Genomic DNA, 27,279 nt, shown 5'->3' with positions numbered 1-27,279 from the left:
CATTAATAATCCTACTTCACAATGTAAGCCCACGAAACAATAAGTGGATAAAAAATAAATAATGGTGAGGAGGATCTAAATGATATAGCCACGCAACTAGAAATGATGACTCACCAAAAACTCCCACTTTTTGTAGAATAATTTCATAGTTGTTTGTGTTACTTAATAATTTGAGACATGTAAAACACCATAAAACTAGTGCCATGCAGGTGTATAATAAATGATGCTTAACTTTTTTAAAAGTAAGAAATAGTGTGTCTTTGTCAAATAAAGACTAAATGATATGCTGATGTACTGCTTCAGGGACGGCTCAGCAGAAATTCAAATAAAGACCATTTCTGGGAGAATTAGGACACTAGACAGTAAATAGTTGCATAATATAGACTTAGAACATGGTAGGATAATATAGACTTAGAAAATGGTTGTGTAATATATACTTAGAACTTTCCACAGCAATGTCTATAGTGCACAGTTCCGCTCTTGAACATATCACCAAGTGACAATTTATTAATAGAAGGTTTCGTAATATGTTAACAGGGAAAAACATTGGGTAAATTATGTATTTTATTTGTCAGTATTACATTTAGGGTGTGATGCTTAAAATAAGAACTATCATTCAAAAAATACTGAGTGTTTTCCAAATACCAGATGGTATATAAAACAGACCAAAGCCCTGCATTTCTGGGAATTATATTCAAAATTTGGTGAGGATGAGGGGATGAAAAGTAATAAATATCAAATTTGAAACACATATTGAATAAGCATGTATTTGTCTTTAAATTAACGTGAATTATTTCCTATACTCTATTTTAATTATATTTTATTTATTTTTATCTATTGAATCTTCATTAATAAATTTTAGTCAACTTATGAAATCTTTGTTACTACTGGGAAATAAATTTCCTGAAATTGGTTTGCCTCAAAAAAAAAAAAAAAAAAGTTACATTTGAGAAAAGTTACATGCCTGATGTTTATCACAGCATTACACACAAAAACCTGAAAATTCAAGGTCTACTAAGTGAAGTGAACCAAGTTAAATCTCTCTGACAAAATGTAATCTGGCCATCTGAAACAATGAAGGCCATGCAATACACAGAAAAAAAACTTACCTTAACCAGTGAATGGGGGCTTTATTTACAATAAATTGCACTATGTCTGATAATAAATATATGTGGGAAGGAGGGGAAAAATAAGAGAAAATGGACATAAATGTTAACATCTGTATTAGAGGAAGCAAACAATGAGTAATTTTAATTCATTTTTTTCACTTTCTGATTTTGGGGAAATAAACTCATATTAACGTCTACAATGAAAAGGGAGAAGAGTATTACAACAAAATTTATCTGAAATTAAGGAGTAATCAGTCACTAAGCCAACTAGCTTTCCTTGTTGGTGGGCGTACAATGTTTCCAGTACAGAAAGTAGTCAAACAACATGAAAGTTTCTGGAAAGGTGGTCTACCTCAGTTTTTTGTTTGTTTGTTTGTTTTTCCAAAATTAACCCAATCTAATGGAAAAGGATTTAACCCAAACGTGTATCTTGCAGGATCTGGTCTGAATTCCGCTGAATGGTTTCCCTGTATGTATGTTTTGTGGGCTGCCTCTGGGGTGGGAGGCGGTCTCTGTGTGGGCAGGAACACACTCAGGGATAAAGCGAGATGCTGTTACCTACCTAAGGGAACTGAGGGTCATCTCTCCTGCCAGTTACTATGACTGAATTAGTACCTTTGATGATTCATTTACAGAATTAAAGAATATTAGTACTTGAAGACACTTAATAATCAGAACTGCTTTGGACTGGGCACTTCTTAAACTTTTAAAAAATGAAAATAGCTCTAAAAGGGTAAAATATTTAACCATAAACACCTCAGTATGCAATCCATTATTAGACTGTTTTTCTCAAAGTCAGAATGAATACAAAAGGATATCAAAGTTCAGCCCTAAGAGTGAAATTGGAAAATGAAGACAAAGTCCAGCTTTCCCGTTTTCTGTTTTCCTCTGTTCTCTTACTAAAGTATAATAATTTTTAAATGTATGTTACGTGCCCTAAAATAAAAGTAACTGGTCTTTAACAGCTGGCCCTCACAGCCTTCCTAACTTTACTCTCTATCCTGAACTTAGGAAAAGAGCTGCCGTGATTACCTGCTGGACATTCAGTTGCTTTAATACAGGAAACAGAGATTCATCTGTCTTCGTCCTGTTCCAGCCAAAATACCGCTGACAAAATATGCAGGCAGTTAAGACTCATACATGTTTTTAAAGACATTTAAACAAGTGACAAATAAAAAGGTCCAAAAAAGCCACCCTTGATTCCATTCCCCATGTCTCCAAAGATTTTCTTATTTATAAAGATTAAAATGATAAAAGAAAACAATAACAAAACAAATTATTCCAACATAATCATCTGGCACGATGTTCTTATAAATATCCTCTAAGATAAAAGATATTCAGCTCTCATTTTAGGACATCAAAGACTCATGACTATGAAAAAAGGTTAATCTAGAATAAAAACAAATTTCTGATATCACATATATTTCTTTTTTCTTTGAGAAAAGATGTAGTTAGATTAATACTATGGCAAACTTTTAAACATCTATCCAAATGATCATTTAAATATGCAGAAAGGAACAGTAATAGAAAGAATAAAACTAATAATCTTTTCTATTCTTTCAGAATGAATACTTAAGTATGTAGTGTATCTATGAATGCTTATCACTACTTACTTCAAATAAAGATTCTCTTTAAAACTAAAAAGATGATTCACAGTAACTAAAACATGGAAGCAACTCAAGTGCCCATCAACAGATGAATGAATAAGCAAAATACGACATTATATACAATGGAACAGTATTCAGCCTTAAAAAGGAAGGAAATTCTGACACATGCTACAACTTGGATGAAACTTGAAGACATTATGCTAAGTGAAGTAAGCCAGTCACAAAAAGACCTGTACTGTATGGTTCCACTTATATGAGGAACATACTCAGACTGGTCAACATCACAGGGACAGAAAGTAGAATGGTGGTGGCCAGGGGCTGGGGGAGGGGAATGGGGGGGTGAGTGTTTAACAGGGATAGAGTTTCAGTTTCACAAGATGAAAAGAATATGGAGATGAATGGTGGTGACGGTGACACAACAATGTGAATGTATTTAATAACCACTGAATGGTATGTTTAAAATGGTTCAGATGGTAAATTGTATGTTATGTGTATTTTACCACAAAAAAAAAAATTAAGGAGAGAGAGAAAGGAACAGAAAGAAGCATCTTAGCTGATGGAATATTTTTTTTAAAAAACTGATCCAAGTTCATGTCCCGTAAGTTTTAAACCAAAACACATATTTGACTTGATATTCCTGAGGTTTGAGGAAGGGAAAGGATATTCTCTAATCTTGTCGAGATCGGGTTTGCCCCACAGAAACGAACCCTTGGACTCATCCACCACAGGCTTGAGGTAAGCGTCTGCCACGGCCGGGTTAGGGAAGCCAGGCATGAGCTGCAACTTGCGTAACTTTTTTTTCACTTTGGTGTCATAAGGATTAGGTCTTATCTTCTTATTCTTTTGAGCTCCATGCCACCACTCGCTACAAGGCAAAGGAAACGAACCTTCGTGAAGCAGTAAGACCTTATGGCAGATGCCATAAGGCATCTGCCTTATGGCAGATGCACCGCAGACAAAGAGCTAAACGTAAAGTTCAGAGACGTAAACTCAAGTCCCACCCAACTCCAGAACAAGGCCTATGACTTACAGAATGACAATGGTATATTTCTCGTGTTATTAACACAGTATACAATGAGGCAATCACTGACTGACCCCTTCCTCTGGGCTTGGCACTGTGTTAACTGCTCTACAGGCCCCGTCATCACACGAGCACAGTCCTGCCACTGTCCTCACCGCACAGACAAGGAAACTGGACTCAAGCAGAAGCCACCTGCTCAAGATTTCACAGCTGGGACTGGTGCAATCTCCCTCCAGAGCCCACACTCATAGAAAAGTCAAAGTTCCTCGCTTTCCCAGTGGTAAAACCAAGTAATATCAATGTATCTGTATTATTTACCTCCAGTCAACTACAATCAGGAACCAAGAATATTTAATAAAATGTAAAAATGCCAAGAAGATGTTAAATTTTTAAAATGCAGAATATAACTCTACATCAAGTGTGATCCCAATACTCGAAAAAAAAATGTATATACGTGGAGAACGAAAGAAAAAGTAAACAGGGATATTTAAAATAATAAAAAAACACTAACAACTGTTATTTTACCATGTGCTAGGCAATGTTCTAAGCGAGGATACAGCTGTTTATTTTCTTTGTTTTATTCCTTTTTCAATTTTTCCTTTGTGAGTATAAATCACTACGGTGGGTTAAAGCCCATTCTTGGACCCTCCTCCCGACAAGAAGTGGGGTCCATGTCCCTTACCCTTGAGTCGGGCAGGCTCCGTGGCTGAGGAAGGGACATTGTGCCAGGCCTTTAAAGACTGCAGTTTCCACTTCCTGTCTCTTAGAATATTTGCCTTGCAAGCAGCCAACATGCTGTGAGGAAGCTCCAGCTCGTGAGGAGGTCCAGATGGAGAGGGTCCAAGCGCCCCCGGGCCACGTGCCGGCCGACAGCACCGCTTGCCAGCCACGAGCGAGACACCTCACGGGGCCCCTCTAGCCCAGCTGAGATGCCCCCAACACACCTGGCACCAGGCGAGGCACCCCCACCCCGTGCAGCCTGATCGAACTGCGGACTCACAAGCAAACTCTCTTGACTGTTGCTGTTTGAAGTCACTGAGGTTTACGGTAGTTTGTAATGTGGCAACGGACAACCAGAAAAATTTACACAATTAGGATAAATAAATGGCATAAAAGTTCAAAACATAAATATAACCCTCTCCCATCTACGCACTAACGGAACCTCAAAAACCCTACATCCGCTGCTTCACATACTCATGGGTCTCAGGACTGACTCACAGGCTTGGTCCCCACCAGTGCTGCACCTCACCAAGGCAGCAGTGCCACCTACCGTTCTAACTTCAGTCTTCGCGCAGGATCAAAATGCAAAAAGGAAAAAAAGATCTATCTTCATCAGTTTTAAAATACTGTTCAAGAGGGCGCTGGGAGAATATCTACAATTCTCCCCTACTCTCTTGAGGATTTTCATCCTTGAAATAGCACTCATGATTGCCAGCTAGGAAGAGCAGCACAACACACTGTAGGCTCATCAAACCAAAAGGGCCACCCCGCCTTCAAGCAGGAGGGCCGGCACCTGAAGCTGAAAGACGGCATCTGCCAATCAGCTGGGCTCGGGGGACACAGGACGCAGCAGCAGCGACAGTGATAAAATTGAAGGGTTTGTGCCCTGACCAAGCCAGTAGAGTGGAATTGCTGTTCTCTGTTTCCGGGCTATTTGGGAATTTGGGCTCAGTATTTTCAGATCTCATTCCCCCCTCTGGAAAATCCAAAATTTTCTGTGAAATCTCCCCCAATTTAAATGTTGGTAGCCCACTCAAAATTAAAGAACATACTGTGCAGGCCAAAGCAAACACAGCTGGGCTGAACTCAGCCTGCAGACTCAGAGCAGCTCTCCTTTAAAGGGGGACTGGCGGGCCAGGGTCTGGTTAGGAAAAGGGAAAGCAGAGAAGAAAGCAAGGGGCAGACACTCTCAGTCTTACCGCTCTTCCACTGTCCCCGCGCCCTTTAACTGCACCCGTCCTAACCCTGCAGAGCCAGGCAGGAAGGGGCAGCTCCTATCTGCCATCAGCGAGCTAAAAGACCAAGGCAGAAACTGCTAGAGCTGACTAAAAACGTAACCATTCAAACAGCCACAAACGAGCAAAAACTGTTGCAAGGAGAAAAACAGCATAAACAGGCATTCACTAGACCAGCATGGCAAACTGTCAAAAAACATGAAAACAAAATTACTCTCACCAATAACCAGGACACCAAATCGAAAAGTTAGACACCATTTTCACTTATCCTAAAATAATAATCGGATAAGAACTCAAAGACATGTATATAAAGTCACTCAAGGCAGTATTTGTTTAGACTTTAAAAAAACCCAGAAATAACAATAGGCATTTGATTAAATTAGTTATTCATGATACATCAAAAGACTCCTATGGAGTCATTAAAAACAGCGATGTAAATCTATTCGTTGTTGATAATATGCCCTGTTCTATCACCAAATGAGTTGCAGGTAACATAAAAAGTATACAGCATCGTCCCATGCTTGTAAAAAAAATAATGATAATAACAGACTTATATGAGTATACTTGTGCGTGTGTGTGATTATATATAAAACGCATGTGTATACTGTGCATAGAAAAGACTAACACCGTAAAAACCAAAATGTTATCTGTAATCTTTATAATTCATATTTTGTCATTTTTCTAATGTGTGTTTATTATTTGTATAAAAGTTACTTGTACTTTTACAAGTTATTTACATACCATGACTTACAAGCAACCTAACAACGTACCTCCAGTATAAACATTTCCTCAACAATAAGAAAATTATGAAAAGAGAGATGACGAAAGCAAAAAATAAAATACATCGCTATGTGTGCTAAGGCTGGAGGACAGCAATCATTCAAACAACTTTGTATTTAATTCTAATCACTGAATCTTCAGACCAGAACATCCCGAAATTTTTCAAACCAGGAGCTACGACTGAAGAGAACACTAAAGAATCATTAAATCAGCTACTGCCAAATAGTATCCCATGTCAAACTGATGATTAAAAGTTGCCATCACAACCTGTGACTAGACGAAAAACCACTGAATTGTACTTTTAAAGAGTAAAATTTATGCTGTGCTAATTATATATTTTTTTTTGGAAAAATGCCACCAAGGAGCAACCTTAAGAAAGGACTACTTTCACAGACAACCTCGTAACTAGCACCCTCTCAGAATCTCCAAAAATGAAGAGTGTACCCCAAGTACAGCACAACTCGGTTCCGGACCGAAGGAGACGCCACCACTGAATACATCACAGTCTACAAGCAGAGAGAAAACGTTCCTGGCATATAGCCCCGTGCCCGTCTGGCCGACCTCCCTCAGAACACTCGGCACACAGAAGTACAAGCACGTGGATGCTTCTCCCTCGTCCCCAGGGTGTGGCAGCTCCTTGAGGACACAGCCTGGGGCTCAGTCACCTCCCCTATTCCAGCCTAGCACACTGTCTAGCACATAGTAGCTGCTCAGGAAATATTTGAATGAATGAAACGGTAACCTCTACACTCCCGGGAATTCCCACTGGACTGGCTATGTATCCTTAAACTCGGATAAGCCTGGCACCTCTAAAAATAATTGCCTATGATTTCATCAAACTCTAGAAAAGGGAAAACAAACTTTAGTAACCCCAACCATTACCTCCTCCTGTTTTCTCAGGGAACAATGATTTGTGACAGTTCACAATGTAAATAATAGTTCTGTTTAATTTGGGTATTTATATATAAACACGTGAACTAAAGAAATTAAGAAAGGACTTACGAGAATCTTAGGAGAGGTTCCAGGCCATGTCCAGGGAATTCATTGAGAATTTCCATGGCTGTAACACAACCTACAGTTGGTATTCCTTCCGTATAATCACTTCCAAGCAAATAGGCCAAATTTATTAATTTGTTCCGGTCCAATCCTATAAGAGTAAAAGTTATTATATATTTTTCCACTTTTTATTTTATAAACATTTATTACATAACATTTATAAACACTTCATTATATAGATACTATACTTGTATATATCCTTATCCAATATCCAAAGGTATCTCTCTTTTGCTATTTGAAATACATTCCTTTTTTTTAAATGGCATTGTGCTTGGATTTTTCAGGTTTCACGCATCCTTGCAGTTTTAAGTGCCATATAACCTCTGACCCCCAAATTCGGCCCTCTCACAGGGACCTCTCCTCTGAACGACAGTCACACACACACTCAACTGGCAACTTAACATCTCCATCGGGATGTCTAACGGGCATCTCAGAGACAACACATCCAGACCCGGGTCTTCACTCCCGCAACACCCGCACCTGCTCCGCCCCCGTTCCGCCACCTCGCCAAGGCCAGTCCACTCCATGCGCTGCTGTGGGGGTGGAGGAGGGTCATCCTTGACTTCTCCTTCTCTCACATCCCAACCCAGTCTACCCGCAGAGCCTCTCCACCACACTCTGGACCCTACTTGATTTTGGTCTCCTCCTTCCTCTCTGACCTCACCTCTTGCCATCCTCCTCCTCATTCATTCACACTGGTCCCTGAAGTCGTTTCCTGGGCCTGCCGTAACAAAGTGCTCAGACTGAGGGCCTTAAACAGAGGATTCATTTCCGCACAGTTTTGGGGACTAGAAGCCTGACCTCATGGTGTCGGCACAGTTGGTCCCTTCTGAGCCTCTCTCCTTGGCTGGCAGATGGCCGGCTCTCCACACGTCTGCACGTGGTCTTCCCTCTGTGTCCTAATCTCTCCTTCTTACAAGGACACCAGTCAGACTGGATTAGGGTCCACGCTAATGACCTCATTTGACCTTAGTCACCTCTTTAAAGAACCTATCTTCAAACACAGTCATACTCTGCCGTACCAGAGGTCAGGACTACAACACATGAATTTGTGGGAGACACAATTCAGCCCGTAACTATCTCCACGCTTCCCTGAACACACCAAGCAGGCTTTTGTCTCAGGGCCTTTGCACATGCCAGTCCCTTTGTCTGACATGCTCATCCCCACAGTATCCATAGCACGTGCTTCCTCTCTACTTTAGGCTCCAGCCCAAAAGGTGCCTATTAGTAAAGCCTTTTCTGACCACAAAGGACACGCACTTCCTGCGACTGCAGGTCACTCTCGCCTCTCTTTTACTGCTTTGTTTTTCTCTATGGCTCATACCACTGTCAAATTATGATTTATGTATTTTTTTTACCATCTGTTTCTCCTGCTAGACTGTTTTATTCTCTGCTGTTTCCCCACTTCCCATTGCCAAGAACAACAACTGGCATATAGGAATCGCTCAGTGTGTATTTGCTGAATCAACGGGAGGACGAAGGATCACTGCCAGAAACAGCAAGGACATGAGGCTCAAGATCCCAGCAGGAGTGGCCCCCACCTGTCTCCCCACTCTACCACCTTTGGTTTTCTCTGGAGAGCTCAGGTAACCAGTCAGAGCGCAACCAGGCCTGATGATTAAAACTTCAGAAAATGTCTGAACATTACTAGGGTTTTAATTTCTTAGTTCCAAATTAAAAATCGTATTCTGCTACAGAAGCAAAAGATCATTTATATGAAAACTTGTACAGATCTACCATTTCCATTAATGCACCAAATTAGCTCCTTGGGAAGAAAGAATTCATACTACAAATTCTGAAGGTACATTTGAGAAAGCAATCGTACTCGGAAGTCTTACCTAATTGGTTGTGAAAGTCCACATACTGGTAATATTCTACAAACTTGTTTTTATTAAAAAAGTTTTTATAGACATGCCGTGCTCCGAACAGCCAAATGTCACTGTCATCAGTGATCGTTCCGGAAGTTTGATCAGTCAGATCCAGGATGGCGCACTGAGCTTCTGCTTCCATGGGAGCCTCGATGTAGGGGATGCCGAACAGGCGAAGAAGTTCCTGAAGAGGTACAGACACACGATGACCCCTGCTGAAATGCAGGACCTGGCCTCCACCCGGAAGTGGGAGCAGTGCTTAAACAGGTAACTTAATGCACGTGCCCTTGGGGAGTCTGATTAAGGAAAGACATCGGTAGGTATTGTTCGAGGACACCCAAGCTGTACACCTACCTGGCTTTCCTGGAACATCTGTCCTGTCACAGTAGCGGCGACCCGTTCTTGCTGCTGTTTTTGAGCTTTCAGTGACTTCTGCTGTGTTAAAAGGTTGCTCTCCAGCGTCTCCAGCTCCTCCTATAAGATAATTTCGCTTGTAGATAATTATATTAATAACCCAATTAAGTTCACTGGTTATAAAAAGCCTGTATTTAGTCTGACTGAAGTTACCAATAAGCTTTTTCTCCTTATGCAGGTTTCCACTTGGATTTCTGAGCAAGTTTGTAATACCTTTAGCGTTCCCTCACTAACCCCCACGGGAAGTGGACACTATCCTAGCCAGGAACCTCCACAGGAAAGGAGCCATGTCAGCAGGAGTAAGAAGATGGGTGCAAAGAGCTATTATGTCTTCATCCATCAGCTCCTTAAAAACTCAGAAGCTACTTAACTTGGCTTCCTCAGCAATGAGTAAAAACACGATGTCACGTTATTACCAGGTCAACATCTTGCCATTCGTTGAGCAAATCGTCTGCATCTTTTTCAGTTTCTTCAGGTGGTTCAATGTCCACAGCCTCCCTCTCAGAGTTGTCTCTCGGGAGGCCCTGGGAGTCACCTGTGGCTTCTTGCGTCTCAGTTCCTACTGGTTCCTCTTCACCTTGTCCAGAGGGAGGTCTGGAAGCTTCGTGTAACTCAGCTTGAAGTTCATCACTGCTATTTATACTCTGCACTTCAATGAAACTTCCTGTACCAAAATAATAAGATCATTTTGTCTATAACTAAAACATTTAAATTACCCTGAAATCATCAAGAGCTTTCCAAAGTATCCTGAAAAATGTTTTATCCTAAAAAGAAGAGATTTAAATGTCATAGAAAACATGTAACAGTAGTATATTGTTATTAAATAAATTCATTAATAAGTGCCTGTAACTTCAAAGTAAGCCTTTCCAATCAGATACCCTGGCACTGTCTCTGAAATTAGGGACCACGCTCTCAAATATTTGCATATTTGCTTTATACAAAAACGTCCTCTAAGTTAACTAATATTGTTTTGAAATTCAAAAAGAACTATCAGGGTATGTACACAATCATGGAGTTTTTTTAAAATGTTTTTATGCTATTTCACTATGAACACAGCAAAGAATAACACTGTGACACAGAAGAAAGAATCCTGGATAAGGACACAGAAGAAAGAGCTCTTCCTCTTCCACTTCCTTCCTTCCTCTCTTGATGTCCTTTCTTCTCTTTAAAAAGCATTTATTGATTCCCTTCCTTCACTTCAGGGGGAGGAGTCTGGATCTGAGAACACACTCAGGACGGAGGGGCTGGGACCAAGGGGACAGCCAGGACCAAGGAGGAGGCCAGTGATAACGGGAGCTGGTTACAAACAGAGAATGAGCAAGTAAGTAAATACCCTGAAGATAATAGAAGGTCCCTCACTGTTAGACAGGGAAATATAAAGCAGGCAGAGTGTAGAATGAGATCTGGGATGCTGGAGAAGCACTGCAGATGCGAGTGTGAGCTCATGGGTGTATACACGGCCCCACGAACAGGTGCCAGGGTTGGGATTCAAACCCCATCCAATGGCCCCAGAGCCAGAGCTTCTTGGTCTACACTGCACTGCTCTCTCCCGTCTCGACCCTCGGGTCACCTCGGCAGGGGAGCTGAACCAAGTAGGCCAAGTGTCCCCCTGGCTCAACCTCACCTGGGAACGGTGTGGCAACTCAAGTTTCTGGCCGTTCTACACATGTCCACAAACGACCACAAAGACACTACCGTGAGGACTGATTCTGGGGTTAGATATAAATTTTAGTGAGTAGGCAATTTTGCAGATTTGAAATCTGTGAAAAATGAGGATTGATTGTACATAAGCGTACATAGATATAGACATATAATATACATGTGTAAATATAGAGAGCAAGAGAGACAGAGAGAAAGAGATGATAAAGCCAATGTGGTAAAATTCCAGCCACTGAGGTCCTAGGTGAGGGAAATAGAATGTTTTGAGATACTTTTTCAACTTTTTAAAATTTGTAATTATTTCAAAATAAAAAGTTAAAAAATTAAAGGGAAACTCACCTTTACCTTCTCCAACTAGGGCACTCCCTCCCTTTAAAAACAAAAACGAAAAGAGTAGCCGAACAGCAAAGGTCAAGATTCCATTACTAGCTGTATGTCCTTGGCAAAGCCACTTGACCTTTCTGGGCCTCTAGTTCACCACCTGAACAATGTGGATCTGGACTACACTAAAGCATCTCTCGGTTCCTGCAGATGCGAAATCCCAGTTTTCTTTATCTCTAAAAGAGCACAAGCACTTACCGTCAGACTCACTTTCTTCAGAGTCTATTTCCGTTGGTTCCATGGACGCTGGGACTGAAATTAAACCCTGGCCTGCAGATTCAATGGTCTCATGCTCTTGGGTGGTTTTCAAGAAATTCTCATGCTCTTTGGCATTAACAGATGCCATATTTCCTAAGTCACTTGCTGTCTCTAAAGGGACACTTAGCGTATCACTCGATTCTTGCAAACTGACGGTGCCTTCAGGAGCAGGGTTTTTTTCAGATTCTGTTTCATCATCACTTGAAAGAACAGAGATGTCATATTTACTCTCAGGTGGAAGAAGACCTTGCTGTAGCTCAAGCACTTTGGTATACGTTCCACTCCTTGATACGGAACTTGGACTTGTCGGAGGTGTCGGTGTCTGCTCTGGTCCGCTCTGGAGCCCAGGTGCATCCCTGGGTAGCACCACAGTGTTTTCCAAAGGAACTGGATCTTTTCCATCCTTAACTGCAATCTCATCGCTTGTCTGAAAGGCTTCCTTCACAGGGGAAATAAACGACATCTGCTCTTTTGGAAGGCTAGAGTCGCTGCCTTGACAAAAGACAGTCCTCGGTAAGTGAGCCGATTCTGTCCGCTCTTTTTCGGCATCAGCGCTGGTTACAGGCTCCTCTGCGAGGTTCACACTGGCTGCGTGGGACGCTGCTGCCAATGGCACTCCTTCCCCATTTCTCATTTTAGGTCCTTCCTCAGTCTCCTCATCAGAACTGCTCTGGAGCGGTTTCGGTTTTCTCACGCCTGCCCCTCCTGTCCGCACGTCGCTCCTGGCACACACTTTCACGTCTTCATCATCGTCATCGAGAGCTCTCTGAATGGCCAAGAGAGTCAGCGGTGACACAGAACCCGCATGTGCGGTGGCGGGCGCGCGCCTCACGTGCTGCAGCCTGCAGGTCTCACTCTCCAGCTCATCTTCTGAGCTGCCGCCCAGCAGGGCCGCCTGCACAGCCAGTAAGGTTCTCGGGGAAGGAGGGGAGGCGTCAGGCTCTTCCTTTGGCTCCAGCTTTTCACACACAGATGACTTCATGTCAGAAGACCTGCTGTGCATTTCACTGCATGAAGGAAGAGACTCTGAATCCACTTCTGCAACTTTCTTAGCTTGAATACCTTGAGAAAAATTAAAATATTCTCACTATGTAGCTTTACAGGGTGACAACATGCTTCTAGTTAGATGAATAATAGCATACCGGTTCTCATAAATGAATTTATAAATTCTCATTTAATCAGCAACTAAGAGTTAATTCGTTAGTTAATTTTAAAGTGGGTTGGTATGATACTACTTAATACATTAAGAGTTATATACATTTATTATTGCATTAATAATAATTATAGCCAATAAATTAAGTAGGACTTCATTCATATTATCTGGGGGTGGAAGCTTATAGAATTCAGAGACACGACGTATTTTTGGTTTTTAACTGTCAAATAAGTGATGGTACCTGATACCTTTAATCAAGATGTAATGTGAAGTATCTTCAGAGACCACCCTCCTTGACTCTACCTCCTTCAAAAAGCCTCCTTCATCTTCATATTGCCTTTGGATTTGTCCTGAATGTTGTTGATTCATTTCCTTTTGGACATTTTCTATGTGTTGGTTTAGATAGTTTTTTTTAAGCAAGCCTTTGAGCTGGTACTGTGAAAAGTCATTGGACTCCTAAGGCAAAATAAATAAATGATTTCTTATATTAAATACAGATAGTATTCCCATATTTCCATCCTTTTCCCCCAAAGGGGATAAAGAACAATTGATTTTTTCCATTGGTGGTACTTTCATACTAGAAAAGTAAGATTTGAATAGTAGGAAAAAGCTATAATTGCTTTGTTAAAGGATAATCTTTCAAACAAAAAGAACTGGGCAAAAGAAAGGAAATCATGGATACTCTTTATGATTCCATCATTTACTCAAAAAACACTTATTGAGCATGTGATGCATGCCAGGCACTGTGACATGTTGATTCTGGCTTAACGGACAATCTTTTAGAATGCAAGTGAAGTGCCCAGCACAGTTCCTGGTCCATAAAAGACACACAATACATCATTGCAGTCACAGTTATTAGTAATACTTAAGATTTATAAAGAATTTCCTGAGTAAGACATTCTTCTAAGTGTTTTTAAATATATTATCCCATTTTATTCTCAACCACCAGTGAGACAGACGTCATTATCTCCATTCCACAAATGAAGAAACTGAGACTTAAACAGCTTGAGTAACCTCTCTAGAGCTGCACGGCTAGTAAGTGGTAGATCTGGGGTCAAAAGCAGGTTACCAGGGCTTCCCTGGTGGCACAGTGGTTAAGAATCCTTCTGCCAGTGCAGGGGACACAGGTTTGAGCCCTGGTCCGGGAAGATCCCACATGCTGTGGGGCAACTAAGCCCAAGCGCCACAACTACTGAGCCTGCGCTCTAGAGCCCGCGAGCCACAACTACTGAGCCCACCTGCCACAACTACTGAAGCCCGCGTGCCTAGAGCCCGTGCTCCGCAACAAGAGAAGCCACCGCAATGAGAAGCCCGCGCACCGCAACGAAGAGTAGCCCCTGCTCGCCGCAACTAGAGAAAGCCCGAACGCGGCAACGAAGACCCAGCGCAGCCAAAAACAAATAAATAAAATAAATAAATTTATTTAAAAAAAAAAAAAAAGTAGGTTGCCAAGCCTTATACTAAATTGCTCCTATTACTATTACGATTATTACTCTTATTACTTATCAATACTACTATTATCAATTTTGCATTTGCCCAATGTTCAGACAATGCAAAGGTCCAGCCTGTATGACTTAGAACTTCCCTTAGCTACCAGAAGGACGGATCCAACAAGTTGTGCACCATCCTACCCTGGCCTACCCATCCCGGAGGCTCTGTGGTGGCAGAAAGAGAAAAAATGGAGCAAACCATCAGGACTGCCTCTCTTTCTCCCATCCTTCCCACTGTTGTTTATATAATCCAAATTCTATTTCCTCAAAGACCAGCCACAGATCCATTTACACTCAAGAAACAAAATGCCAGATGGATAGACTGAACCTGGATGTTTCCCCTGAAACAAAAATAAATTTACTTCTGTCCTTTGGATATCATTTCTGTACACCTTAGCATTTTCCTATGTTCACGTTCTTTGTGGAAAAGCAGAAAGGAGTGATGGGAAGAGAAACAGCTCCTGCCTTTTTCATATTTTTGGTATCAAAATATGTTAATATTCTACAATGTATATTATGGGTTAAAATAACTTTTATGAACTAACCTAAGAATTGAACCACTAAGCGTACACTAGGCACTTACTATGTGAAAGATACTGAGCTGAGCGCTAAAAATAGAGAGGTGAGCAAGGTAGGCACACTTGGGTGCTAAAAATCTAAAGAGACACTACAGGGTGCTGTAGTGTGTAGACCACAGAGCAGGAGACAAGACCTGGTCTTGGTGGAAAGTCAAGAAAAGCTTCTCTGAGTAAGTATTTATAAGTTCAAACTTATAAATGCATGTTTCATAGTATCTCGGAGAGACACAAATGCCGTTTACTGTAAACGTATATTGTATAAGTAATGCTTATCAATTTTCTTTTTCTAATGAAAAATTTTGCTGATATTCTTAATTCTAAGCATTAATGCACTGTTGTATAGTTTACCTCTGGCATTGCTTCAAATAATGTTCTTCTTCGCTTGGTAAATTCTTTCATATCAGTCAAGATTTCATGCCTTATTTCAGGGGGCAGGCTGCTAAAGTCCTCAGACTCAATATCTACTGCATGAGGATTCTGAAAGAACTCCTCCTGTAAAGAGTAAAACGTAACATCATGAAATTTACACTTTATATACACTTAATTCTATTCACCATGACAGATTTTTTTCGGTGCTTGTATCATAAACAGAGTTCTGCATAATCTACAATAGGCTAAACACAGTTGTACATTATCTGCAATAGGCAGCAAAGTGAATAGGCAGATTAGGGAATGTATCCATTCACTCATTCATTCATTCAAAAGAAAAAAAATACTTGCCAGGCACTGTTCTAGGTGCTAAGGAACTATAGAGATCATGCCAGCTAAGGTCCCTACTCTTAGGAGCAGAAGAGGACACATGATAAAAAAAAATAAATGAACAAGATAACAATGAGAAAACAATGCAGGTTAATGTGATAAGAGAGTTAATTAGAAGAACAGAAAGAGAAAAAACATTATCTGATAGAGAAGACCCCACTAGAAATAATGACCTGCAAGCAGGGACACAAAAGACACCCAAAAACCTGCTCTGGGACAGAGTATCTCAGGCTGAGGGAACAGCAAGTGCAAAGACCCTGAGGCAGAGATAAGCTTTATGAATCTGAACAATATTTACAGTCCCCTTAGTTAGATAAGTTCTGTCTTGCTCTTAACCTAAAATCAAAAGTAGTCATTAGTAAAGATAAAATAATACAATTTGCTCTCTTGTACGTATGCATGTTGTGTGTGTGTAAACCAGCAAGCACTTAGGACAGGCCAGTCATTTCACTCAGGGCTTCCCATGTTTTCCCTCAGGAATGCTCCCATCGTCCCTACGAGGAAAGCATCAATATTATTGTTTACAAAAAAAAAAAAAAGGAAATAAAGCCTTGGAGAAGTTGATTTGTCTAAGATCTCACAGCTAGTGAGCTGTAGAGCCTGGACTTAACTGCAAGTCTTTCTGCCCACAGAGTCCACAGTCTGCATCAAGACTGTGCTCACTTGCTGCATTAATAATGCAGGACCTTCACAAGCTGAAGAATCTTGCAGTTTCAGCTCAAAAGTCTTCTACCAGACATACCAGAATAACATGAACATACAAGAAACGGTGAGCTTGGGAATCAAATAATGTTACCCGCTCTTCTGAGAAACGTGGAAAAAATTTCAAAAACCTGTATATGCAGCATAACCTCAACTTGTAAGCAAGTTGTGCATTAAAATATGCGTGGTGGTGGCTCTGCAACCTGTGCACGGTTCTCTGACCCTCTTCTCACCTAGCTCCCCTCCCATTAAGTGGGGGCTGGCCCTAACCAGCTGCCAGTGAACAGAGTGCCGTGGAAGAAAGGCTGTGCACCTCCCACAGCTGGCCAGAAAGGGCAGCGCGGGCCCTGCTGGCAACTGCCTCTTGGGCTCCTGCCCTGGGAACACAGTGGCAAGCTGTGCCGGAGCTCAGGCCACAGGGAGAGGCCACAGGCGGGGGTTCTGCCTGACAGGGAGCGTCAGTTGCCGGGCATGCGGGGGAGGAGGTCTTTGAGGGGCTCCAGCCCCAGCTACCGTCTGACTGCACCTACACGGAAGACACTGAGAGGGAACTGCCTCGCTGAGCTCATCAAGCCCCAGAACAGAGAAGATGATGATGATAAAAGACTGTTTTCACAGCACTAAGTTACGCAGCAATAGGTAAACACGGCCTGTGCACGAACATACATCTTCATAAATACATACATACACACATACCCTTGATACATATACACATACACACACACACACACACACACACAGGTATTCAACTATACAGGGGCGGGAGGGGTACTAATATACAGCAAAATGTTACTAGAAGTTATTCAAGGGCTTTCCGTATTTTTATACAAGCATTTATTATTATTTCTATTTATTTATTGGTTGGTTGTAAAAGAAAGATGGCTTATTGTGGATATCTAGATAGGCATAATTCCATACATGTTTATGAGTCTGTGTATATTTTATATTTACGAACATATATATACGAACATTCACATGCACACATATACACACACAGTAAAAAAGGTTTCTGTCTTTATTTTGTACCAAGAACATTCATAAATCCATACTACCTCATTAAAATTATTCATTTGCATGTTATTCATTTCAAATAATAGAATAAATCCTGAATTCAAAAATTATTTAAATACCTGTAGTGCTTGTTTCTGATTCATTCTCTCTTGCCATTCTTTTTCATCCTCCTCTTCTGAACTGAAAGTCAAACACACGTTTATAATATTTATGATTTAATGACTACTTACAAAAATATTTCTTGAGTGCAAGGTGCTGCTAGTTACGGGAACTACAACAGTGAGTAAGACGGCAAGAAGTGTGCCGTCCTCGGTCTCACAGTCTGGTGGGGACACCTGTAAGCGAGCGATCGTAACATGACCTAATATCTCCCATCACCAGGGCAGAGCAGGTTGCCAAAGCTGCAATTAGGGGTCACCTCACCCCAGGAGCTTTGTGAAATCTCCTGCAGTTACACTGCCTGATTAAGGGGTTGAAGTTTTATCCTAGAGAAGGAAGAATCTAGGAAGTGCTTTAAGCGAGGAAATGACAACATCAGATTTGGGTTTAGAAGGTTCTACACTACCAGCCAGACACTGGGCTTGGCAGGGAGGGGTTCCCAGAGAAGGGTACGATCAAAGATGGAGACACAGACAGAAGTGTGGAAGCCAGGACGGTAACCTTGAGACACGATGATGGCCACAGCGGTAACTCACAAGCTGTGTGGCCTCACAGGAGCCCCGGGAAAGGAGTGGGGGAAGGACAAGCTGGCCCTCCACCTGCAAGTCAACCAAAGCAGCCTTTGAGGACTAGCAGCCAGCCGGAGGGAAGAGTGCACAGGAGTGCCCGAGGAAGAGTGGCCAGAGAGGGTCCCAGACATCAGGCTGAGAAATGCAAAGCAGCCACTGGATTTAGCAGGGAGGACGTCGTGTGCGGACTTTAGAGATGGCATGAGAGAGAAAACACCAGGCTGAGAAGCAGGTAGAGACAGCTGGTGTCAGTGACGTGTAAGAAAAACCAGAATCCACGTCTCCACAAATTCTAAATGAACAGTGCTAGCACAGGCTCCAGAGAATGGAAAAAGAAAACCGCCACAAACCACCAAAACACAAAGGTAGTAAATAAAAAGTCTGGCCTTAAAAAATATTCTAAAAGTTGTCGAGAATGCGTATTTCAGATGCATTAATTCCCTCATGCCTTACTATGCAGATAAAACAGAAAGGTTTAAATCTGTCTGAATACAGCAATAACATTTTTAAGTAGTTAAAACACTTACCTATCTTTCTCTGCCTCTTGTAAAGGTGGCAAAACATAGATGTCATCTTCTCTTTGAACTTGAGTAAGACTGGGAAGTGCTTCCTCCCTGAAAAGTACACAGAGACTTCAACAGAGATCAAGGAAATAGTATTCTGAGAGTCAATAATACTCCCCAGTGATCACACAAATGCTGACAAGGAGCTGAAAAGGGGAAACCCAGGGGCGATGGGTTCGGCCCCTGCTGGCCTGGCTGCCAGGCCGCTGGACCAGAGAGCAGCCTCCAGAAAGAGGGAACCTGGTCTCGGCGTGAAGAAAAGTGTTCTGAGAGTAAAACATGCAAAAGCAATGCGGCAGCTTTCCTTTCTCGTGATCAGAGCTGATTCTCACAGAACAGAGAGTGTTCACAACTTCAGTCAACTAGGTCAAATGGACACCCCATTGATTCCTCTCATTAGGGAAAGGCAGCCACAAGAATCCGATGCAAAAATTTTAAATTAATCTTTAAAATTAATGTAATTCCCCTCTTGCCTTTTGCTTTTTAAGGCAGTTTTGATAACCTGTCTTTTTAAAAATGTTTTCAAAAGCTTCTCGGTAGTTTTTTTGGAGTCATTGGTTGCCAAGTCCTTTCTCTGCCTTCTTTTAGCCTGTGAAAAGAAAGGATACAGGAATTTATTTCAAGGTATTAGTATATCAAACACACTTCTGTGGGTTTTTTCCCTAGAGAATTTGGTTTGTCTGAGTTTTCGGACTATGGTTGTTTTGGTATCTTCTCCTAATTACCATATGAGTGAATACCTTCAGGTTTTTGCTGTGGAAAGGACACCCAGAGTTTCCAACTAACGAGTACTTAATGGGCTGGCTATCATACAATATATTTGGGAAGCTATTAACTTACTTTCAATTTCTTTTAAATGTCCTTTAATGTCCTTAAGAAGCCTAAAACTTAATGATATACAAGTAAGTAAATGCTTCCCTAAAGGGATTATTAATTAACTAATTTCTTCTTTAAAATGCCATTGTTAAGCCAAAACCAATTCCCAATATTAGTTTTTATAAAAATACGTTACTGGTATATAACTCTGTCCTTCCACATCCAAGATTATATCATAAGAAATCCTAAAATGTATAGAAATATCTTGTAAGAAATGTCCAAAACAGGGAAAAATGGAATAGTCTCGCTGCTTACAGTTTAATACAAGGCAGAAATATCAAAACATTCATTTCTTCTTTTTTAACTGAGATAAACTGCCATATAACGTTGTGTAAGTTTAACTGTAGAACATCTAAGAAGACACTCTAAAGGGAAAACTCTCTATTGTAACTTTAGTAGTTTTATTAAAAGTTAAATATTATTGCAACTGTGATATACTTTCAGAAACAAATCTCTTTTAAAAGTGTTTGTTCAAGATAAATTTTTAAAAGTTGAATTAAACTGAATATATGTCGAAGTCTAAATTTCCAAAATTCTAAGGAGAAACTTTAAATTTTGCGTGAACTTTTCCTTCTTTCTAAGAATGCATAAAGAAAAAAACAGATGACTCTTACCAGAGTCTGTTTCTTCAATAGTGGCGCATCCCCATCAAACACAAAAATAGGACGAATTCGAAAAAATAAGAGTTTGCAGAGGCGATGGAACAAAGTAAGAAGATGAGCATTTTCTATTGAGTTCCCATGGCGATCCCGTACGCCTTTAAGTGCTTGGTTTAACCAAATGCTAATATCTAGAAGGGTTGTTAATGGAAAACACTTTGCAATTTCTTCCCTCACCCTCACAATTTCAAATTCCTAATGTCTGATATCATCCAAACATTAAAACTGAGCACTCATCACATCTCACTTGAAACTGAAAAATGGCTGTTAGCCCTGATGGAATCTACCTAAAATCAGTTAACTTTATTTGGGCCCTGTTATCACTATTTACATTCTGAATTTTAAAATCTTACTTAGACATATGTCTCCTTTAAAAAGTCTAATCGCAAAGAAGTGCTTCTTTAAAAAAAAAAAAAAAAAAAACTAAAACTAAGGCTTCCCTGGTGGCGCAGTGGTTGCGCGTCCGCCTGCCGATGCAGGGGAACCGGGTTCGTGCCTGCTCCGCAACGGGAGAGGCCACAGCAGTGAGGGGCCCGCGTACCGCAATTAAAAAAAAAAAAAACAAAAAAAAAAACTAATGATCTGTATGGAATTTTAGTAAATCAACACAACTTTTTTGGAGAACAATTTGGCAATTCAGAGCAAAAAACTTTAAAACTTGCATTCTATTTTATGTAAGAATTCCACTTCCAGACATTTATCCTCTAGAAATCATCATAGACTTACAATAAGAGTTACTTATAAGACGGCTTGTTTATAATAATGAAAATACTAAGAATAAAAGTTTTCAAACAGGTCTTTTTTTTTTAAACATCTTTATCGGAGTATAATTGCTTTATAATGGTGTTAGTTTCGCTTTATAACAAAGTGAATCAGTTATACATATACATACGTCCCCATATCTCCTCCCTCTTGCCTCTCCCTCCCACCCTCCCTATCCCACCCCTCTAGGTGGTCACAAAGCAGCGAGCTGATCTCCCTGTGCTATGCGGCTGCTTTCCACTAGCTATCCACCCTACGTTTGGTAGTGTATGTATGTCCATGCCACTCTCTCACTTTGTCACAGCTTACGCTTCCCCCTCCCCGTGTCCTCAAGTCCATTCTCTAGTAGGTCTGCATCTTTATTCCCGTCTTACCCCTAGGCTCTTCATGACATTTTTTTTCTTAGATTCCATACACATGTGTTAGCACACGGTATTTGTTTTTCTCTTTCCCAACAGGTCTTTTTTTTAATTAGATTATGATATAGTGATTTGCTGGCATCCAAGGGTCCCTTAAAAATGGAAGTCGCAGAAGCACATGAGGCAGAGAGTCACAAAATATTATTAAAGGAAGTAAAACAGGTTACAAAAGTATGGAAAATATAATGCCATTTTGTAACATATGCAATATGCTAAATATAAAAAAAAAGACTCGAAGTTCAGACATCAAAATATTAAGAGTAGTTGTCTTCTGCTGTGATTACCTAATTTGTCCTTCTTGGAGTCTTCTTATATTTTTAAACGTTACTAAAGAATGCTTTTTAACAGATTATCTTCTACTTGTTCATAAGAGAGGGACACAGCCCTCTGTCCGCTCCCCCGACCCACCATTAAAGTGCTGACGTCGGCAGTGATGGCCCGCAGGCCCTCCCTTTCCTCCTGTCTGCACTGGCTACCCAGGTGACGTCCACCCCGCATACCACAGCCCATACAGCACCGAGCTCCACACACGCGCGTCTGCCCCAGAGCGCTCTCCTGACCCCAGGGGGGACAGCCTCGTTGACATCTCTACGGGATGCCTCAGCCGCTTCAGACTTACCACGATCAAAACTGCACTCCGTATCTCCTCACCAGGCTGCCCACGCCCCCATTTCAGTGGACGTCACTCCCATCCACCCAAGCCAGAACTCTGAGTGCCATCCCACGTGCGCCTCCACCCAGCCATTACCAGGTCCTATCAGTTCTACCTTTTTTTTTTTTTTTTTTTTTTTGTGGTACGCGGGCCTCTCACTGTTGTGGCCTCTCCTGTTGCGGGGGACGCGCAGGCTCAGCGGCCATGGCTCACGGGCCCAGCCGCTCCGCGGCACGTGGGATCTTCCCGGACCGGGGCACGAACCCGCGTCCCCTGCATCGGCAGGCGGACTCGCAACCACTGCGCCACCAGGGAAGCCCCGAGTTCTACCTCTTTATCTAACTTGAAACCATTATGTCAGATCTCACCGACAGACCTGTAGCGAAGCCTGGAAAGCTCGCACTGCCTTTAGAATAATATGCAAAAGTCCTTCCCACGGCCCACGGACCCTGAATGATCCGTCCTGTTCACCTCTCCTGGCTCATGTCCAGCCACTGGGCTTCTCTCAAACCCTGGAACGCTAAGCTCCTTCCGGCCTCCAGGGTCTCCTCCTTGCTCCTTCCCCAGCCTGAAAGAGCCCCTCCCCCCCTGAGCCTAGAGATCCCCTACTCTCAGGTCTCAGGCTAGGGGTCATGCCCTCAGCCGAGATTAAGACCTCCAGTTACACACTCCTATTCATGCTCATTTCATAGCAGAAATGTTTCTATGCACTGGGGATACAGTACTGGACAAAACAAAGCGTTTGCCCTAATGGAGTTTACAAGCAGTGCAGGGGGAATCCAGACTGTGAGCTCCATGACATGTGTAAACCACACTGCTGGGCACTGCTCTCCCTCTCAGAGCACACAGGAGGCAACAAAGACCTGCTTTCAAATGAGATGAATGGTTAAATATTTAAATGAATGTACATTACCTACTTACTACCATAAAAAATTAGGCCCATCAACAATTAACTTAATAAACATTACATAAAAAATAACTAGTGGAGAGCAAGCTATTACTAGATTCATTCCTATAATACTTGAGGGCTACTAGGTGCCAGGCATATCCAAGATCCTAGGGATAGAACAGTGAACAATACAGCTCTGAACAAAACAGATAGGGCCCCTACCCCTGAGAAACTTGCATTCTAATGGAGAAGACAATGAAAATCAAGTATAGACGTCTAGTACATTAGGTTGCTGGTAAGTGCCAAGAAAGACATAGAGCAGAGTAAAAGGACAAAAGTGTGACTGGTGGTCAATAGCTCTTTAGTTAGGGAAGTCCTATCGGAAGAAGTAACGGAGGCCTGAACGAACAAGAGGAACGAGGGAGAAAACAGTGGGGCAGGAGGTACAGCAAATGCAATCGCCCTGGGACAGAAGCAGGCTTCCGTTTAAGGACAACGCGGCAGGTGCACGGCCAGAGGAGCAGTAAGAGGAAGTGATGGGTGCATATAGTCACTGGAAGGTTTCTAGAATGTGACTGAAGGATCACCCCAGTGGACATGTGAGGAAAAAAACTGTAAGGAAGACAGCTTTAAACTAGTTACTACAGCCCGAGTGAAAGCAGAACACAGTGGTGAGGATGATAAGAAGTGGTCAGAAAAGGATCCATCCTGGAAGTAGGATCTGGCATTGGCTTAGCTCTGTATTGGGTCGATGGTGTTGTTATTGGGTAAGTATTTCTAATTGGCTTGTTTCTGGTTGCTACACCGTTGTATCGGATGGAATAAGTTTCTACTTAGCCCATTCCTTTAAATGTTATAATCAATGAGAAAAATATAATTTCAGATCAGTAGCTCTCAACTGTGCTGTCCTTTGGAACCAGATATGAAGCTTTTGAAACACAGATTGCTAAACATAGGTACACCTAAAATTCTAAATCATAGAGATTAAGATCGGACTTTTTTTTTTTTTTAATTAATCACAGGTAGTGCCAATTCTCAGCCAGGTTGAGCGTTCCAGCTTTAAATTCTTTCTTTTTTTTTTTTTTTTTACACTCTGACATAAACCACAGCAAGATCTTTTTTGACCCACCTCCTAGAGAAATGGAAATAAAAACAAATATAAACAAATGGGACTTAAAACTTTTGCACAGCAAAGGAAACCATAAACAAGACAAAAAGAAAACCCTCAGAATAGGAGAAAATATTTGCAAATGGAACAACAGACAAAGGATTAATCTCCAAAATATACAAACAACTCACGGAGCTCAATATCAAAGAAACAAACAATCCAGTTAAAAAATGGGCAGAAGACCTAAATAGACATTTCATCAAGGAAGACATACAGATGGCCAGGAAGCACATGAAAAGATGCTCAACAATACTAATTATTAGAGAAATGAAAATCAAAACACAATGAGGTATCACCTCACACTGGTCAGAATGGCCATTATCAAAAAATCTAGAAACAATAAATGCTGGAGAGGGTGTGGTGAAAAGGGAACCCTCCTGCACTGTTGGTGGGAGTGTACATTGATACAACCACTATGGAAAAGATACAGCCACTATGGAGAACAGTATGGAGGTTCCTTAAAAAACTACAAATAGAACTACCATACGACCCAGCAATCCCACTACTGGGCATATACCCTGAGAAAACCATAATTCAAAACGAGTCATGTACCACAATGTTCACTGCAGCTCTATTTACAATAGCCAGGACATGGAAGCAACCTAAGTGTCCATCGACAGATGAATGGATAAAGAAGATGTGGCACATATATACAATGGAATATTACTCAACCATAAAAAGAAATGAAATAGAGTTATTTGTAGTGAGGTAGATGGACTCAGACTCTGTCATACAGAGTAAAGTAAGTCAGAAAGATAAAAACAAATACTGTATGCTAACACGGAATCTTAAAAAAAAATGGTACTGATGAATCCAGTTGCAGGGCAGGAATCAAGAGGTAGACATAGAAAATGGACTTGAAGACATGGGGTGGGAGGGCGAATTTGGGGCGAAATGAGAATAGCATCGACATATATACACTACCAAATGCAAAACAGTTGGTTGGTGGGAAGCAGCAGCATAGCAAAGGGAGATCGGCTTCGTGCTTTGTGACCACCTAGAGGGGTGGGAGGGAGACGCTGGGTGGGAGTGTGATGCAAGAGGGAAGGGATATGGGGACATATGTATATGTATAGCTGATTCACTTTGTTATAAACCAGAAACTAACAGACCATTGTAAAGCAATTATATTCCAATAAAGATGTTAAAAAATAAATAATAAAATATAATGGTGATGATGTGAAAAAAAAAAGTAGAATACGTGTAAAATAATTCTGAATAGTGGTTGAGAGTCCACCTGCCAATGCGGGGGACACGGGTTCGTGCCCCGGTCCGGGAAGATCCCACATGCCGCGCAGTGGCTGGGCCCGTGAGCCATGGCCGCTGCGCCTGCGCGTCCGGAGCCTGTGCTCCGCGACGGGAGAGGCCACAAGAGTGAGAGGCCCGCGTACCGTAAAAAAAAAAAAAAAAAAAATTTTTAAATTTTATTTATTTTTGGACGCGCAGTGCAGCGTGTGGGATCTTAGTTCCCCGAGCAGGGATTGAACCCTCACCCTCTGCAGTGAAAGCGCAGAGTCCTAACCACTAGTCTGCCAGGGAATTCCCGCAGCTTGAAATTCTTAAAAAAGAAATATGCAGAATTAGGCAAGCTGAAAATATTTCCATAATTTAATTTGTCTAATTTCAATAAGTTTATAAAACGCAACATTAAATTTATCCCAGGATTGGAAAAGTTAAATTTGCGGCCAAGCCAAAAACCATTTTACAGATGAGACCCAAAAGACCGGTAACATTTTGAAACAAAAAATAAATTACTTTAGTTCTATTGGTAGGCGATGTAAAATTTAATTAACCCCTAGTAGTATGCAAAGCCTAAAGAGACTGTAAGATTTTGTTAATGGAGTTAAATGTATTTTACAAATGTTAAGGTCCATAAGACACGAAAGTCTAATCGTTAATCATTTATTATTTGACACAAACACTTAGATTGCATAAGTAAACAAGACACTCATCTAGAAATGGTAAAAAGACCAAATTATTTTCGGGATCCAAGAATAAATTATGAACCTCGTATGTCATGAGTAATTTTATTAAACAAATAAAACCAAAAAACCTGAATATATTTCAGATATTTGACTTGGAATTCCCATGAAAATAAAACAAAGCAAAATCAATTACAGAACAGCAACCAACTAGTCTCCTTTTACATATATGTATATATGCATATATATTTACATATATATGAAGTTACCATTATAACTACAGTACCTTTAACAGTCTTCTTTTAATAATTCATTCTTTCAGAAAAGCCTAATAACCCCATGAAAATGACTTCATGTCCCAAAAGTTTCTGAGTCATCTGAAAATAGACGATCTAAATTAAATTCTTTACCTTTATTTTGAACAACTTTCTAAAAAATCAGAATGCTGAACTTCACATCACATCTCAATTGTTTTACAAATTATTAATTCTTCATACGGGCTGCAACGTAAACTGATCTAAATCTCTGCTGAAGTTTTAAGGGTTCCTGACACTGAAAAATGCTTTCATTCACACGTACAATATATATATAGATAGCTCTATGAGGAAAATCTTCAGAAAGCAGTAATTTGAGAAACCACTAGAGGGCAGCAATAGCATGTGTGCTTTAAAAAAACTTTCCCACAAGCTACCTGGCATAAAACTTTTAGGCCACAATTCATTACGGATGTATTTCAAGATGACTCACATTGCAAAAAACACAATCATCATCATCACGCTACTTTATTTAAAAAATTATCAATGCTCCATTATGTATAAGTTGTCTCCATACTAAAGTCAA

The 27,279-nt window shown here is 41.0% G+C and overlaps 1 protein-coding gene across 9 annotated transcripts in view; it reads right to left on the bottom strand.

Moving 5' to 3' along the window:
* ERCC5 (ERCC excision repair 5, endonuclease) overlaps nucleotides 1-27,279 on the bottom strand; it is a 32,283-nt gene that overhangs the window by 2,795 nt on the left and 2,209 nt on the right. For 3 of the 9 annotated variants that reach the window (XM_055089313.1, XM_028497930.2, XM_007107901.4), the window contains exons 2-14: nucleotides 20,583-20,758; nucleotides 19,566-19,681; nucleotides 19,057-19,143; nucleotides 17,921-17,981; nucleotides 15,678-15,821; nucleotides 13,510-13,717; nucleotides 12,049-13,170; nucleotides 10,227-10,474; nucleotides 9,751-9,870; nucleotides 9,367-9,580; nucleotides 7,475-7,619; nucleotides 3,381-3,581; nucleotides 2,142-2,226 (exon numbers count right to left, since the gene is read on the bottom strand). In XM_055089313.1, the coding sequence (XP_054945288.1) occupies nucleotides 2,142-2,226; nucleotides 3,381-3,581; nucleotides 7,475-7,619; nucleotides 9,367-9,580; nucleotides 9,751-9,870; nucleotides 10,227-10,474; nucleotides 12,049-13,170; nucleotides 13,510-13,717; nucleotides 15,678-15,821; nucleotides 17,921-17,981; nucleotides 19,057-19,143; nucleotides 19,566-19,681; nucleotides 20,583-20,758 (2,927 nt within the window). Of the gene's footprint in view, nucleotides 1-6; nucleotides 1,156-2,141; nucleotides 2,227-3,380; nucleotides 3,582-5,007; nucleotides 5,023-5,734; nucleotides 5,750-5,912; nucleotides 5,962-7,474; nucleotides 7,620-9,366; nucleotides 9,581-9,750; nucleotides 9,871-10,226; nucleotides 10,475-12,048; nucleotides 13,171-13,509; nucleotides 13,718-15,677; nucleotides 15,822-17,920; nucleotides 17,982-19,056; nucleotides 19,144-19,565; nucleotides 19,682-20,582; nucleotides 20,759-27,279 lie in introns of those variants that run through there. The other 6 variants (XM_028497932.2, XM_028497934.2, XM_028497936.2 and 3 more) reach the window with 6 other exon arrangements.

Source organism: Physeter macrocephalus, chromosome 13 (assembly GCF_002837175.3).
Source record: "Physeter macrocephalus isolate SW-GA chromosome 13, ASM283717v5, whole genome shotgun sequence".
NCBI lineage: Eukaryota > Metazoa > Chordata > Mammalia > Artiodactyla > Physeteridae > Physeter > Physeter macrocephalus.
This window is presented reverse-complemented; position numbering and strand designations above follow the sequence as displayed.